This window comes from Kwoniella europaea, chromosome 1 (genome assembly GCF_036810445.1).
Source record: "Kwoniella europaea PYCC6329 chromosome 1, complete sequence".
NCBI lineage: Eukaryota > Fungi > Basidiomycota > Tremellomycetes > Tremellales > Cryptococcaceae > Kwoniella > Kwoniella europaea.
This window is the reverse complement of record NC_089487.1, coordinates 8,768,600-8,784,964: the sequence shown is the minus strand read 5'-3', so window position 1 is coordinate 8,784,964 and position 16,365 is coordinate 8,768,600. Positions and strand designations below refer to the sequence as shown.

The following is a 16,365-nucleotide window of genomic DNA, read 5'->3' as shown; positions in this document are numbered from 1 at the left end:
TCTTTTCCTGCTTGTTTCATCCATCTTACCTTACCTTACCATGTGTATATTCTCCAAATCCGGTTTAGGTTATTGTTACCTACTGTCACCTGCAGGATGGGATGGGACAGGGTGGGACAGTTGATCAAAGGAATAGATAGATTGACAGCTTGTCCTTTCGACATTTGTTTAGCCTTTTACCAAAGGCATCTGAACGATTCATTCCCATCTTCCTTTTCATGGTCTGGTCCACACTTTGACCGACCATTGAGGTTAGAGAACAAAGGAAGTCACTGTATGGGGCCTTCTCCGTTATTATATAGAATAAAGATCAGATAGCTGCAGTACTCTGACTTGTCGCCACATTGTTCATAGCAGGTAGCAAGCACCCCGGGAGTAGCGATAATTTGAATTCAAATGTACGAGGCATGATCACTTATTCTTCATGATTTTCAATTGATCCGATCATGATCGGCACTGTTTATCAATCAATCCATCAGTCCGTCATTTCATCATGCTATCGATCAATGATAGATCATCGACTCTTGGCTCTTGGCTCATGACTAAAAGACCTTGGCAGATGATCGAGACTCGTCAATCTACTAGGCAGGGAATCAATCCACTGATTCTTCACTTCGTTCGACTGTCCGGAATAAATCTATGGTGCGCATGAAGCATGTCAAACTGCATATTGCATAGTGCGTTGTTCATTCATTGCATTGCATTGTAATCATCTACATCATCAAAAATGCCTTGTAACCTATGCCCTATGGAAAAATGAGAATTATTCGTACTGTACTGTATAAGTACATATGGTATTTCAATATCGCACAGCGATTCACTTTCTATTTATATATATACAATTTTATTCGTAGAATGGGTCGTAAAAGGTCGGTTCTGATATTACAGTATATGAGTTATTTGCAGTTTCGGTCGTTAAAGAATGATTGATTGAATTCTCCGTGAATTCGCTTAATTGCTTCTTTGCTTTCTCAAAAAGAAGCCAAGCCATCTAGACTTGTCCTTTTACCACCCTCTATTCCCATCACCAGCTCTGAATCCTTCAGCTTCCAAGAAAACAGGTAAATAACCTGATCTTCCCTGTCCTTGTCCGTGTCCATGTTCAGTCGATCCATCTCCATCTCCATCTTCTTCCATGTCCATATCCATATCGACATCCCCATGTCCATTTCCAAAACCATGTCCACTACCTAACAATTCACCTAATCTCATTCCACTTCCGGGAGCAGACAGTTGACTATCTCTCCTTCCCATCTCATCCTCAGCAGGTAGAACGGCGGTCGAGTGAAATTCGGGAGTATCCACAGCAGGTGAACAGGGGAATAAAGCAGGTTGGAGATTAGGTGGTTGAGTTGGCCATAAAAGTGTCGGTTCAATTGCCATACTCATTGACATTCGCATTTCATCCGGTGTAGGTACCTGACTTTGTGAAGGTCTAGTTGGAGTAGCCATTGTAGAGGCTGATCCAGATCCAGAGGGGAACCTCCAATGATCCATAGAAGGATGTACAGCTTGAGGAGTCAAGTTCAACCTCCTTCTCCCTCCCATCGGGGTGATAGTTCCATTCCCAGCAGGAGAATCGAACATCCTTCTCGGTGCAGGCAAACCATCGAATGAGATTGACGGTCCAGCAGCGTCAGGAGTGAACGTAATTGATTTTCTATACTCCAATTTTGGACTTGCCGATCGTCGTCCAGTTGGACCAGGAGCTACGGGCGACGCAGTAGCTAAGTACAGCGCGGTGTGTGATTCAGATAAGGAGGATTGGTGTAAACCCATGAGAGAAGGGGGTCTTTGAGGTTGAGGGTTCCGGATATTTCGAGGTGGTGAAGGTGGTGGTAAGGCAGAATGGGATAAGGCCGATCTATGACCACGTATTGGCGCTCCAGGCGCTATGGATGCTCTCCTCTTCGAAGTAGATACTGGACTAGGTGTTCGGGGTGGTCGATCAAATTGACTGGTGAACAATCCTGTCGATGGGGGTATCTGACTTCCACTTTGAGACATATGATCATCATCGTCATTCTCGTTATCCGAGACCAAGAAGCTCTTCTCCATTTGTATTATCTCTTCTAGCACATCTCGCATATCTTTGCCCATTCCGAAAGGCAATGGATCGGGAGTATGCTTCCTTCCTTTCCTACTCGAAGAAGTCGATTTACTACCTGTACGCGAGTGAGATGGTCTTCTCTTTGATGACGATGTTGGTGCTGAAGATACTGGTAGAGCTGGGATAGGGGGTTGTGAAAATTCAGATTGTAACCATTCTTCTTCATCCTCATCTTCCATGATGGCCGCACCGATATTGACATTCCCACCGTATCCATTACCTCCCTTTCTCGAGGACGTACTGGCCGAAGAAGGGTTTCGTGATAGACTACCTCCCAGTCCCCAGGTGGAGGATGACATGGAAGTGATCGAACTTGCTATCGAGGGATTTCTAGAATGGGAATGACCACCGACCAAATCCGGTACAGCTCTCGAAGCGGATGAGGAGACGGACATCATCGTACTTCGACTTGTACTAATCGAACTTGCCAAACTACCTTCTGCTCTCCTTTTCCTTCTTTCCTCTTTACGTTCCTCACGACGTATATCCGCTCGAGCCAGTCTTCGGTAATGTGAGGCAGTCCATTCTCCGACGTCTTGATTTGACGAGGATGAGGCGATGGATGTTGAAGATGCAGAAGAGGGATTACGCGAAAGGGAGGATGAGATTGCCGATGCGATGGATGGATGTTGTCCATGTTGAGATATGAGTGGTTCTGAATTTTGGGAAGTGGGTTTATAGCATAATGAAGAGAAAGCATCGGATCGAGCACAAGCTGATCAAAATCAATAGTACTAACGTCAGCTTGGATACCATTTAGATGATTATTCTCTGTTGACTCACAAACACTACAGTAGATCCCGCCGTCCTGCGTAGGGTTTCCACAGAAACATCGACTCCTTGAGCTTGGACTAGGTGACAAACTACTTTCCGAATCGCTCATTCCTTCTTCTCCATGCCGAGCCTGCTTCGTGAACATTCTCCCTATCTTACTACTACTGCTGCTGCTACCGATGGGTATATTCGTTTGAGATTCGTACAAGGGGTAAGGATTTCGATTGTGTGGATGATCCGGGTGAAAGACAGGTACTGAAGTCTTCAAAGTGGATGGCATCGAAGGCGTAGTAAGGAGTCAAGGAGTAAATTGAGGTATGGATGAAACGTTGAAGCTACCTGCGCTTCGATGCTGAGGCCACAGGTGACAATGACAGTAACCGTTGGTGGCGTAAAAGCGATGCTGTGTGGAAAGTTGATGAAAGAAAGACGCGTGATAGAGATGACGGCGATGGCGATCACTGATCTACCAATACGAATGTGTTATATTGACACGAGTTGAGAGTACCATCCGATATCGTCTAGCGATCAGTGTATGTGAAGATATAAGATACTGTGAGATGACTCTGCTGAGATGACGAGATGTCGAGTTGACTGAATGTCAATATGAAGTAAACAAGATGGCAGTCGAGATTATAATGGACTGAATAGACGTTGAAGTGGTGGATTCGTTCAACGAGATAAAGGGCAAAGCGAAGAAAGAGATAAACAACCCTCGAAAGCCAAGAGGGTAAATGGAAAAAAAGGAAAAACACGTTCAACACATCCTCTTCAACACGATCACATCAAAGCCAAGAGTGCGGCAAGGCAAGAGAACAAGATGAACGATTGTTTGGTAAGCAAGAAAAACGCGTCGCGTTCCAATCTCACTTTTTGACAGTAATTTGGTAATTTTAGTAATATACGTCAGGGTAATTAAGCTATAGACTGTGCAACGTGGTTATACATCTCTCCGATCAAGGGAATCTTCGAGGCGTAGATAAACAGATGATAGAGATTTATACAACGACGCGTCTACTCAAATACTCGTCGTACCAAGCAACATAAACCCAATACGACTGGCTTGGTCTTGGTCGGATTGGAAAGATTACTACCCATTGCAAAGTCAATCCAATCATGCTGTGTCATATCTCTGTATTCAAATTCATATTTTGACGTGTCTACTGCGTATTCAGCAGCCCTCTCGCGACATCCCAAATCCACATTCACCAAGCTGAATCTTGTAGATCGTGGCTGCAACACAACCTGGAAGAATAACTACATAGTATAGTGTGCACCCTCTCCAGCAAAACCCGGATGAACATTCCATCAAAAGGTATCATGACCAGTCATGTCCTCATGCTATCTCATATTGCTCGATCAATTATCGACATGAAAACGTGAAAGATGATTTTCAAAAAGGGCCCATACGCTAACAACCGAAAAATCTAACTTTGTTCTAACACAATAAAGTCATGACAGCTTCAAAGATAAGATCGAGTGTGTATAATCATCTATAGTTTGAATTGTTATTGGCTTCAGACGATTATCGGAATCCCCTGCCCCAATGAGTCTTATCATCCAGATCCCATTTCTTTGAACTAGCCTGTCTATTCGGATTAACACCATATCTCGTTCGTGTGAAACTGGCATTTTGTAATGCCAATTCTTTGTCTAAATACCAATCTTCACATTTTGGTCCTACATCAATTTCGTCATACGAGAATACATCTTGTTGGTCGACCTCTTCTGCGTATTGGTGGTCATGTTGATCAGTCGATTTTCGAGATTGTCTCTTACCCCGTGTGACAGTCACGAATTCTCCTTCTTGATCTTCAATTTTCTCTACCTCGTTGGGCTGTGTTTCATTACTTGTACCTGCCGCTTCCTTGGCCGAACATGCACCAGATGTTGATGAGATCCGTACGTTCACAGATGCAGATGTACCTGCCGTGGACGCAGCACACGGAGCAAGGGTCGATTGGAATAACGATGCCCACGCACGAGGCCTTTGCGATGATTGCGGCATGATCGACACCAAGGAATCAGTCACAGTTTCATTCACAGACAAAGGCATTACTGAACCTTGCTTGGTTTCTTCTTGGTCTGCACTTGGACCTGACTTGACTTTGGCTTCGTGAGGTGTTTTATTCTTCTCAGTGGGTGATCGCTCCTCTTCGGTAGTAGTGGTAGATGTACACGGTGCCATCTGATTACCTCTATCGTCTGTGGGATGCTCAGAGGCAATGGACTCAGTCACATCAGCAAAGTGATCATCCTTTTGTCCACGTCCGCTAAGAGTATCTGTGTATTCACGTGTTTTACAAAGATCAACATTGATCACAAGAATCTTTGCTTTTGCTCGAGAGAACTCGAAACTCACCTGAACCGGCTACAGTACCAGTCCACTCGAGTACCTTGGTAGGATCATAATTGAAATTGTCGGGTTCCTGTGAACTCAGGAGGTGATCTGATCGTTCTATTTCTGGTGTTTGTTGAGCTCGGGAATTCTGATTCTTGTCCTGGTCTGGCTTGGAGCTCTTGGATAAACCATATTTTCCCAAATGGATCATCTTGATCATCCAGTATGTGTATATCTATCAAGGCAAACTTTCAGTAATCGGAGTTACAACATGTCTGAATCGAGCTTGGTTTAGAAACGATTCACTATGTACTGTACTGTACGTACCTTTCGAGGATTGCTCATTCCTGTCACTACCATTACCAACACCACCATTTGAACTGTTATATGATGACATCTTTGTATCGATCTTGTTTTGTGCGGAGGTATTGTATGGTAATTAGGAACTATTATTATCAAACACTTTAACTCATTTGAGCAACTGATTTGCTCGTATATATAAATATGTATATATTGTAAGTGAATGTATTTCAGTTAGTACTGTACATATCCTATTCTGATTATGGGCAGCATATCACCTTCTCCCTTGGTCTCTGTCGTTTGGTTGTTCAACTCGCGGTCGATGATACTGTAGCGTTAGTTTTGTTCGATTCGATGAAAAGAGGGCATAAAGTATTTTTCCATCGATATGTGTTGGAGATACGTTCACCTTTATGACTACCAGCCCTTTGAATGACTTTTGCTTGGTGTGTATAAATACGTCATTGGGTTCGTATGTGTGTTGCACAGGATTATCGCTCTCGTATTGTCATCGATGATACAATATGACAGTTTGGACGATGAAGAAAGGATGAGATGACTGCAATATCCTTTGTCCTTTGTCCTTTATCGTTCTTGGAGTAGATGATACTCGAGATGCGTTGACTGCTTTTAGCCATTCGCAATAATACCTTTAGCTGTCCTCGTGTACCGTACGAGTCAGGTACTTCAATCGAATGGAATTGTGATCTTTTCTTGGGATGACAATAAGCTATGTTCAGAAGTAAGTCTTGAAATCATGCTCCATCGTTCGTGAAAGTCCACAGCCAAGCCCCTTGCTGATAGTTCATTATCATCTATCAGTACCAGACTACTTTCGATTTCAGGGAAAAGGTGACAATCCCAATGATAATGATTTCTTGTTGGATCTCATGAATATAATAGTCAAGATTTTGATCCTCATCATCGTACTATCAATGCCGGTGGTGACGATAATTTTATTTATGTATATCTCGAAATTATTCACGGGATTTGAATAACTTTTTTACACTGCCAGATACCAAATATTGAATATCTGGCTTTTGTCCTCATTCAGAATCAGTACGTGAATCATGTAAGTCCCCCATCATTTCGTTTCGTCTCTTCGTCATTGAGTAATTTTGAATAATCGAAACACCATGATACTATATCGTATCAATGTAGATATGAACTCGATAACCAGAAGAACAACGCTTTGCATTCCCAAAAAATATGACTTCCTTTCTTTACCTTCGACCAACTCGTATAGCGGATAAGAATCCGCTTATTGGCCTTCACAGTGGGCCTTGTAAGCTTCAGCATTCAAGAGAGCTTCGAATTCGGATGGGTCGGAAAGTTTGATCTTGGCGAGCCATCCTGCGGACATAGGTCAGAGTCAGTAATGAGTCCCTATGATAGAAAGGGTAGGTGCGATTGACCTAGATGTAGGGGTGGATTTACATGTAGATGTAGGTATAGACGAGATGTGGTGTAGGTCATGAAAAACATATATGAAATTGCTAGAAGATAACAACTCACCATTACCTTCAGGAGCCTTGTTCAACAATCCAGGTTGATCCGCCAAAGTCTCATTGATCTCTTCAATCACACCTGATACGGGTGCGTAGATATCTGAAGCTGCTTTGACAGATTCGACGGCACCGATAGAATCTGCAACGAAAATTATCATATTAGCGTTGAACCATCCGCGGATGACTGTCTGTGCGATATTCTATATCATCACATCCCAAGATCGACTCTTCACGCAATCTGCATAAGACACAATGTTGACTCACCACCCTGAGCGACCTCTGCACCTTGTCCAGGCAATTCAACAAAGACAACATCTCCTAAAGCCTTCTGAGCGTAATCTGTAATACCGACTGTACCGATGTTAGAGTTTGGGTCAAATGACACCCATTCGTGGTCCGTGGTGTATCGAGCTGGCGATACAAATAACACATATGATTCCAGTCAGCGTCGGCGTCGACCCTATGATATTTGAACAAGGAGAGTTACTCACTAGAGATGAACCTCACGGCTGAGAAGCTCATTGCCTTGGTCCTAGGAGCAAGGGCGGTTCTGAGGATTGAGGAAGCTGGTCGAGCGAGACGGAGGGAGATCATCTTGGATGAATTGCTCAGTTGCTGCGTTTGAGTACAGAGGGTAGAGGAAAGGAAAGAAAAGAGATAAGGGGGATGAACCAATGGCATATATGGATTAAGATGATGGGTTGAGGAATGCTTTGTATTTCCAAGAATTCTGTTGATGGAGACTCCGGATTGGAAAATGGATGGTAGCGCTTGTCTCATTATTGGAAAATCATCACCTACTACTGGAGTAGCGACAGAGATAAGCCTGATACGGTTACGGTTACCTCATTTGATTCCGTTGTGCACAGACCTACAATAAAGAGATCCAAACATATACTCACTCTATGTATCTTGTCTTATCGTTGGGATGCAGTGAGAGATCATTGATACGTTGTGTACATCTACGTCCTGCTGATACATATGGCCGACCACGACAATCTGCACAGGAAGTGATGATGATTCAAAGACATCCATCCATGAATGAACACCCCTCCTTTGAGGTCATGTCAACTGTCGTCATGACCATCATTCACTTTCACTTGGTACATCGTCATCAATCATCAATACGGCCAGAAGAGATGCGGATGACGTCTTGTTCTTGAGCACTGACCGGAAACAAAAAGGTATACAGCGATGCTTGCTTCTGTATATACCGTCAAGATGAGATACTCATCAAAGGATCTTCCCCACTAACACTCTATAAATACTTTCTTCCACTCAACTTGACTCAGTCACATATAAGGTAGACTACTTATAAAGCGATCATCATGGCTCAAAACGAGGATATCAAACTACACACCGAGTAAGTCTACCCATCAGTATCGGTATACTCGAACATCGAGGCAAGTACTTGAGCCCCAGGCTGATCATTGGCCACTACCAGTAGTAGAGAAGCACAGGTAGATCACAAACCTACGATCAGTGATAAGGTATCAGGTAGCATCGAGTAAGCTGGTGAGTCCACACGACTATAGATGATTAATCTGGGCTTCAAAGTGTATTATACGATACTGACATCAAGTTGGTGACAACATTCAGTCGGTAAAATCACCAAAAATCCAGACAAGATCATCGAAGGTCAATTTAAAAAAACTGGTCATCCAACGGACCTAGAACAAGGCCAAGCTCACGTACAGGAACTTGGTCATGGAGTCGAAGATAAACATTCTCATGATCATATGAAAGAATCACCCCATCTCTCGCCTTCCGAACGATCACCTGTCAACCCCAATTCAGAGGGTAACGTCAACACTCCGGCTGAAGGTGCACATCACTTACATGACTCGGTACATGCTTCTGAAATCCCTCATCCACCAGGAACTACCAATCCCTACGTGATGAATCAGTCAGCTACTCCCATCGACAATGCTGCTGCGCAAAGAGGTACTTCTCACCAAGCTACTAATATCCCTTTACCTCCCTCTCACCAAAATTCATTCGCCAACTACACCCCCACCACACCAGGAGAAGGAGGTACACCCTCATCAGGATATCTAGCTCATGGTGGATTACCTTCAGCGGGCCAAGGTCATTCGGATGTAGGATTAGGTCAAGGTGGAGTGGCTGATAGGAGTTTCTTCCCTCCTGCTCATACCCAGAATGAGGGTAATTAGACGATACTTGTTTGACCAGTATCGTTGCATTATGGTTGTTCTTCTGTCCGTGCGATGGCGAACTCGTTCTTTCATCTTTTTGAACGAGAATAGCTTGTTTGTATATAAACGTATTGTTATGAGACGACGATGATACTGAACAAGATAATGCATATATGGTATGACACAAAAAAAAAAGAAATTTACATTGTATATCCATGAAAGAGAGAAAAGGTGATAATCGAAAAGTCAAATGGTAAAGAAAGTCAAATCAAGTTTTACTTGATAAACCTATGATCAAGCAAGACACACAGATATCAGTCAGTAAAAAATTCCCTTTCTTTTTAGACAGATATCGAATCATAAATTTTGATAAGATAGAACTCTGAGTTGAACTCACCTATTCATGAATTTCTTGTGGAACTCTGACCTCAACAGATCATTGACAAACTCCGTTTTCTTTGGTTTATCATTCAAACCCGAAGCTTGATTTTTGAAAATCAAATCATCGTCCCATCTCCTCTTCACCGTGAAGCTCCCTGCTGTGGTTGTGGACCCTGGAGTAGAAGAAGGTGAGGAAGGTGATTGACCAAGGGCCGCTTGAAGGTTGAGTAAAGGGTTTCCAAGAGCGATTTCAGCTTCGCGGGATTGAGCGGATGAAGCGGCATTTTCTGCTTCCTATATTATGGAAATAGAAATTGAACATTCGTTAGCGATTGATACACTGATGTTTGCTTATACAAGTATAAGTAGATATGGAGTATATATATGGTGTTCACAACTCGATTGGAATGATAGTCCTCAAAAGGTAGATCCCACTTACAAGTCTCGCTTTCTCCTCTGCTCTTTCCTGCTTGATCTTCGCCAATTCAGCCATCAACGCCGCTGTATCATCTTCATCGTCCGAATCGTCATCCGAATCATCATCATCATCGTCGTCATCACTATGATCGTGATATCACGACTTCATCAGCCAACAGATATAACAAAGATAGATTCATATGACATGAAAGTTTCACTCACTCATCATCCTGTGCCGCATCTCCGTTAACCTCCTTCCCTTTCCCTTTATCTTTAACTTCCTCTTCATCACTCTCCTCATCCTTATCCAACTCAGCAGCCTCTTCCAACACTTTCCGTCGTTTAGCCGCTATCTCATCTTCCTCCGTTTGGGTACTGCCATTCTCTATCCTCAATGCTCCCTCGATGGGTGGTAAAGGTGGTAGACCCTGAGCCTTTCTTTTCTTCTCCAATGCATTCCTCTCCGCTGCTGCCAGTTCAGCTTTTAGATCTCTTCGAGCCACATCAGAGCTGTTTGTCTGACCGGGTTGACGGAATTTCAATTTGGTATGCGCGGCAAGGGCGAGTTTGGATATTTGCTGAGAACCTGCTTTGGTCTCTCGACCTTGGGTTGGGTTCCAGGTTGGTCGATGGGCTTGGGACATTGTGTATGGGGTTGGGATATAGTGAGACTTGCTGTTTGAGTTATTTGATTCAGATGGTACGAAACCCAGAGAAAGAGCTGGATGAAGGAAGAGAGCAAGAAGACGTTGAGTTGAGAAGAGGAATATTTGATCCCGTCGATGAGATAGTGGCACTGCTGGTGTATCTCCTTCGCAATGATCAGTTTACTTTTCCACAGCTGACCATCAGAGAATCAGAAGATCAGAGAATCAGAGAATTGGACAGGGAAAGCCAGACAGTATCGAAAGATGCATACATAATGAAATACCCAAACAATCTCAATTTACTTCTATATACTCTACATTACTGACCGAAACTCTCCAATCCGGTATATCTAACACCCTTCCCTTTAACTACTTTCCCAATGACCCATCCGTTCTCACCGTTCTCAGCTAAACTCTGAAGAGCTGAGTCGACTTTGGTAGAATCTACAACGATGACCATACCCACACCGCAGTTGAACGTTCTTACCATCTCTTTAGCTTCCACTTGTCCAGTCTTCATTAACCATTTCCAAAACTCAGGTAATTGGTAACTACCCAAATCCAACTGTACACCCAAATCACCCTCGAATATCCTAGGTATATTCTCGGTAAATCCTCCTCCTGTTATATGTGACATCCCCTTGTACAGTCCACCTTTAATACCCGGTAACAACGACTTGATATATATCTTGGTAGGTTCTAACAAGGCATCACCAACTTTCTGACTGCCTTTACTCCATGGTGCAATATCCGTCAAACTTAATCCAGATAGACTAACGATCTTTCTAATCAAGGAAAAACCATTGGAATGAGGTCCACTTGACGATAAGGCAATCAAAACGTCATTTTCTTTAATATCGTTCGAAGGTAAGAGTTGTTTTCGTTCAACGACACCGACAGCGAATCCAGCAAGATCATAATCGTCTGTATGGTACATTCCTGGCATTTCTGCTGTCTCACCTCCAATGAGGGCACATCCAGCTTGAAGACATCCCTCGGCTATTCCAGTGATGACGTCGGTAGCGACTGGAACATTCAATTTCGAACAGGCGTAATAATCCAAGAAATATAATGGTTCGGCACCTTGAACGATCAAGTCGTTTACTGACATTGCCACAAGGTCAATACCGACAGTAGCGTGTTTACCGTAATCCAAAGCAACTCTAAGTTTAGTTCCCACACCGTCGGTACCACTAACCAAGATTGGATCTTCGTATCCGCAAGCAGCCAAATCGAATGCCCCACCAAATCCACCGATATTCGAATCAGCACCGGGACGTCGAGTAGCCTTGACAACGGGTTTGATAGCTTCCACCAAGTCATTTCCTGCAGTGATGGACACTCCCGCAGCAGCATAGGTCAATCCTCCTGATGGAGCAGAGGTAGAAGATGTGGGGGGTTCAGAAGAAAGGGCTCGATAAGCTATATCTCTTCGGTAGGTCTTGCCTTCCCAGGAGATTTGGTCGACACCGGAATAAGCGAGATCGACAGCTTCTCTGAGGGTCGAACCGGATGCGCAAACTGCAAGGACTCGTCCACCGTCGGTCACTCCGGTGTCGTTCTTGATAGCTGTACCGGCGTGGAAGACGTGTACGCCTAAATAAAACCAAATATTAGTATACTTGGTGTGGGTTATGACGATAGGAAAGAAAGCTATATTTAACTTACCCGATGGCATATCCGGGTTAATGGTCATAGGTACACCTTTAGGGTATTTGCCTGGATATCCTTGAGATGCAAGGACGACTGAGACAGCGTATCCATCTCGGTAGCCAAGTTTAACTGAATCGAGTCGTCTTTCCACAGCAGCCTGATGATGGAACAATGGAAAGCAAAGATCAATTCATTTATTAAATCATAAGCCACCACGAAATTTGGTGAAAGCTGATCACTTACGAGCATGACCTCAGCAAGATCAGTCTCATCATCCAAAAGTAACATCAGAGCTTGAGTTTCTGGATCACCGAATCTGACATTGTATTCCAACACTTTAGGTCCATCGGGAGTGAGCATGAACCCGGTGAACAACATTCCTACGAATGGGTAGCCTATGTGATAGAGACGATATCGTCAACATCGTTGATACTTACTAATCGATTGATGCACTCACCATCCTCTCTCAATCCTTTGATAGTAGGTTCCAAACTCTCTTTTACCACTCTATCCAAGATTTCCTTGGTAGCCACGGGAGCAGGGGCATAAGCACCCATCCCACCAGTGTTCGGCCCGGTATCTCCTTCTCCAATCCTCTTATGATCCTGAGCAGCAGGCATAGGTACAATAGTATATCCATCTGAAAAGGCCAATACGCTGATTTCCGGTCCAGTAAGATACTCTTCCACTACAACTTCATCTCCCGCATCTCCAAATTCCTTATCTACCATCACGCTCTTTAAAGCTTCTAATGCCTCTTCGTTGGTCTCAGGAATCAAAACTCCTTTACCTGCCGCCAAGCCTGACGCCTTGATAACGCATCGTCCAGATGAGAAAGGATTCGATTGGATGTATTCGACAGCTTGGGTATATTGATCAGAGGTGAATGAACGGAATTGCGCAGTAGGGATATTGTGTCGGAACATGAATTCTTTAGATAAGGATTTGGATCCTTCCAACATTGCAGCTTGAGGTGAAGGTCCAAATACTGGTATACCAATTTTCTTAAATGCTCCTTCTACTCCATCTACCAAAGGTTGTTCTGGACCAGGTACAACTAAATCTATCTTGTTGCTTTGAGCAAATTCGATGATTGATTTGAAAGCTGGTTGAGCGCCCCAAGGTATAGAAAGATTGGAAACCTTTCCTCCCATTAGAGCGGTCCCACCGTTACCTGGACAGACGTAGATCTTCGATACTCTCTTGGACTGAGAGAGTTTATAGGCCAAGGCATGTTCTCGACCTCCTGATCCGAGAAGGAGAATCGAAAGGTCGGTGGAAGGAGGAGGGAAAGAGGTGATTTCTGACATGTTGGCGAGGTTGTCAGAACAGGATGACCTGCTGATGGCGTACAAGAAGAAGATGAGAAGAAGAAGGTGTGGTTGTGTGTTGGTTTTACGCTTAATCTTTTTGATCTTTCACTTGTCGTTGTCAACTTTTTCAGAACGGCAGCAAAATGATAAAGTAAGTGATCGACTTAAGATTGAAAAATGGTGCCACACTCGGGATTATAGATATGGGTGGGAGTGGGGTAGGTCAGGATATCCACGTGAGCCTGTCTGGGTGTTCCTGAAATAGATGATGTATGGGATGATCTGACGTCGTTGAGCGACTCACATTGGACCCCACACCACCTCACCTCGACTTCCACATAATCACTTTCTCATCATCCATTCCACTCCCCTTCTTCCCTTCTCTGTCTCTCATCTCAGATCAACTCAAGCAAAATGTAGGTGACCTGCAACAATCCTTATAGAGGTCACCTCAGCTTATCCCCATGTGCTCTTCCCCACAGGTCCGATATCATCACTGTTCAAACCAAAGCCTACTCAGGTGAGTTGGTCCGTCTCCATACTCCCTTCACCTGCATCCTTCATCTCTACCTCTATTCCAACCTACTGTTCATGAGTATCAAAGACACGCATATGCTAATGCTCCCCTCTTCCCAAACTAACAGGCCAGAAACCAGGTACCTCCGGTCTTCGTAAGAAGGTCAAGGTGTTCCAGCAAGAACACTACACCGAGAACTTCATTCAAGCTACTTTGAGTGCTATCCCCGGTGGACCAGAGGGTAAGACTCTCGTTGTTGGTGGTGATGGACGATATTTTGTGAGTGTGGTGTTTTCATGAGATTGGCATTATCATCAACCCCTTCCAGAGAATGATAGGTCAACGTTGGAAACACATCTATTTCTGGGTTAATGCTGACGCTTCTTACTCACCTAGTCCCCCGAAGCCGTCCAAATCATCCTCCGAATCGGAGCTGCCAACGGTATCAAGCATATCATCCTTGGTCAAAATGCCATTCTCTCTACCCCAGCCGTGTCAGCTTTGATCCGTTCATTGAAGACTGACGGTGGTATCCTCTTGACCGCCTCGCACAACCCCGGTGGTCCAGACAACGATTTCGGTATCAAGTTCAACATCTCCAATGGTGGTCCAGCTCCTGAGGAAGTCACTAATGCCATTCACAAGATCACTGAGACTATCAAGGAATACAAACAAATCAACCTTCCCGATGTAAGTCTACCTCCTCCATGAATCCATAACGTTTTGACCCGGAACCCTGCTTCAGCGCTAATCATACCTCATCCCTATTTTTCTAGCTTGATCTCTCCAAGACTGGTGAATTTACTCACGGACCTATCAAAGTCACCATTGTCGACCCCGTATCCAACTACATCAAGCTCCTCAAGGATATCTTCGATTTCGACCTGATCAAAAACTGGTTACACACCACTTCACCTAAACCTACCGTCCTCTTTGACGCTTTGAACGGTGTGACCGGTCCATACGGTCGAGCTATCTTCGTAGATGAGTTGGGTCTTGACGAAAGCTCCATTCAGAACTGTGTGCCCAAGCCTGATTTCGGTGGATCTCACCCTGATCCCAACTTGACCTATGCTCACGAATTGGTCGAGAGAGTAGAGAAAGAGAATATCGAATTTGGAGCAGCATCAGATGGTGATGGTGATAGGAATATGATCTATGGAAAGGGAGCTTTCGTCACTCCCTCTGATTCAGTTGCGATCATTGCCGATTGGGCTGAGAAGGCTATCCCATACTTCAAATCTGGTATCAAAGGTCTAGCTAGATCCATGCCTACCTCCGGTGCTATCGATATCGTAGCTAAGGATAAAGGATTGGAAGTATTCGAAGTTCCTACTGGATGTGAGTTCTGTTCAGCTGCCCCAATGAGATTTGGAGAATGGGAAGCTGATGATGCTTTGATATAGGGAAATTCTTCGGTAATCTCATGGATGCCGGTCGATTGTCTATCTGTGGTGAAGAATCTTTCGGTACTGGTTCTGATCACATCAGAGAGAAGGACGGTGTCTGGGCTATCGTTGGTGAGTGACCATAATGCTCAACTGGCAAGTAATGATGGCAGAAGCTGATCACTGACTCTATCACATAGCTTGGCTCTCTATCCTCGCTGCTGCCAACAAGGAGAAGCCCGGGTCAGGTATCAACGATGTGTTGTTACAACACTGGAAGAAATACGGACGAAGCTTCTTCTCTAGGTGAGTAAGGTGCCATGAAAGGAGATTCACACCACAAGGGCAGTGCTAATAATGCATATCTGCTTTCAGATACGACTACGAAGAATGTGAATCTGAAGGTGCCGAAGCCATGATGGATCACCTCCGAAAACTCTTTGCTTCGTCCGATTTCGTTGGCCAATCACTCAAAGCTACTTCCTCGGATACCTCCTTCAAGGTCAAAGAAGCTGATGATTTCTCTTACACCGACCCTATCGATGGATCCGTCTCAAAGAAACAGGGATTGTACATCAAGTTTGAAGATGGATCTAGGATCATCTTCAGATTGTCTGGTACTGGATCTTCAGGAGCTACTGTCCGATTATACGTCGAGAAGTACTCTAAGAACGAGAGTGAATATGGATTAGACGCTCAAGATGGTTTGAAACCTTTGATCGAGGTCGCTTTGGCTACTAGTAAATTGAAGGAGTTCACCAAGAGGGAGAAACCCGATGTTATCACTGTGAGTATTGGTATCCGCGATAATCACAAGGGAAGATCTTGCTGACAATACATATGATAATCACAGTAAACTG

General features: G+C 44.1%; 7 protein-coding genes across 7 annotated transcripts; 2 read left to right on the top strand and 5 right to left on the bottom strand.

The window, feature by feature from the left end:
- Window positions 1-1,005: 1,005 nt before the first annotated feature.
- On the bottom strand, window positions 1,006-3,164 carry V865_003341 (uncharacterized protein; the record flags this gene model as incomplete). The annotated part of the gene is made up of 2 exons (XM_066227138.1): window positions 1,006-2,825; window positions 2,894-3,164. The coding sequence occupies 2 exons, from the start codon at window positions 3,162-3,164 to the stop codon at window positions 1,006-1,008; spliced, it is 2,091 nt and encodes a 696-aa protein (XP_066083235.1).
- Window positions 3,165-4,409: 1,245 nt separating this feature from the next.
- On the bottom strand, window positions 4,410-5,436 carry V865_003340 (uncharacterized protein; the record flags this gene model as incomplete). The annotated part of the gene is made up of 2 exons (XM_066227137.1): window positions 4,410-5,167; window positions 5,247-5,436. 2 exons carry the CDS (start codon window positions 5,434-5,436, stop codon window positions 4,410-4,412), a joined length of 948 nt encoding a protein of 315 aa, XP_066083234.1.
- Window positions 5,437-6,786: 1,350 nt separating this feature from the next.
- On the bottom strand, window positions 6,787-7,627 carry V865_003339 (glycine cleavage system H protein; the record flags this gene model as incomplete). The annotated part of the gene is made up of 4 exons (XM_066227136.1): window positions 6,787-6,878; window positions 7,041-7,172; window positions 7,298-7,444; window positions 7,525-7,627. 4 exons carry the CDS (start codon window positions 7,625-7,627, stop codon window positions 6,787-6,789), a joined length of 474 nt encoding a protein of 157 aa, XP_066083233.1.
- A 734-nt stretch (window positions 7,628-8,361) lies between these two features.
- Window positions 8,362-9,207, top strand: V865_003338 (uncharacterized protein; the record flags this gene model as incomplete). Its single annotated transcript, XM_066227135.1, has 3 exons — window positions 8,362-8,396; window positions 8,478-8,515; window positions 8,633-9,207. 3 exons carry the CDS (start codon window positions 8,362-8,364, stop codon window positions 9,205-9,207), a joined length of 648 nt encoding a protein of 215 aa, XP_066083232.1.
- A 375-nt stretch (window positions 9,208-9,582) lies between these two features.
- V865_003337 (uncharacterized protein) lies at window positions 9,583-10,631 on the bottom strand (the record flags this gene model as incomplete). The annotated part of the gene is made up of 3 exons (XM_066227134.1): window positions 9,583-9,864; window positions 10,010-10,130; window positions 10,210-10,631. The coding sequence occupies 3 exons, from the start codon at window positions 10,629-10,631 to the stop codon at window positions 9,583-9,585; spliced, it is 825 nt and encodes a 274-aa protein (XP_066083231.1).
- Window positions 10,632-10,953: 322 nt separating this feature from the next.
- On the bottom strand, window positions 10,954-13,597 carry V865_003336 (phosphoribosylamine-glycine ligase; the record flags this gene model as incomplete). Its single annotated transcript, XM_066227133.1, has 4 exons — window positions 10,954-12,230; window positions 12,303-12,444; window positions 12,531-12,682; window positions 12,745-13,597. The coding sequence occupies 4 exons, from the start codon at window positions 13,595-13,597 to the stop codon at window positions 10,954-10,956; spliced, it is 2,424 nt and encodes an 807-aa protein (XP_066083230.1).
- A 206-nt stretch (window positions 13,598-13,803) lies between these two features.
- On the top strand, window positions 13,804-16,361 carry V865_003335 (uncharacterized protein; the record flags this gene model as incomplete). Its single annotated transcript, XM_066227132.1, has 10 exons — window positions 13,804-13,836; window positions 14,000-14,016; window positions 14,083-14,120; window positions 14,245-14,396; window positions 14,514-14,807; window positions 14,894-15,458; window positions 15,524-15,637; window positions 15,706-15,811; window positions 15,881-16,292; window positions 16,359-16,361. The coding sequence occupies 10 exons, from the start codon at window positions 13,804-13,806 to the stop codon at window positions 16,359-16,361; spliced, it is 1,734 nt and encodes a 577-aa protein (XP_066083229.1).
- Between the last annotated feature and the right edge of the window lie 4 nt (window positions 16,362-16,365).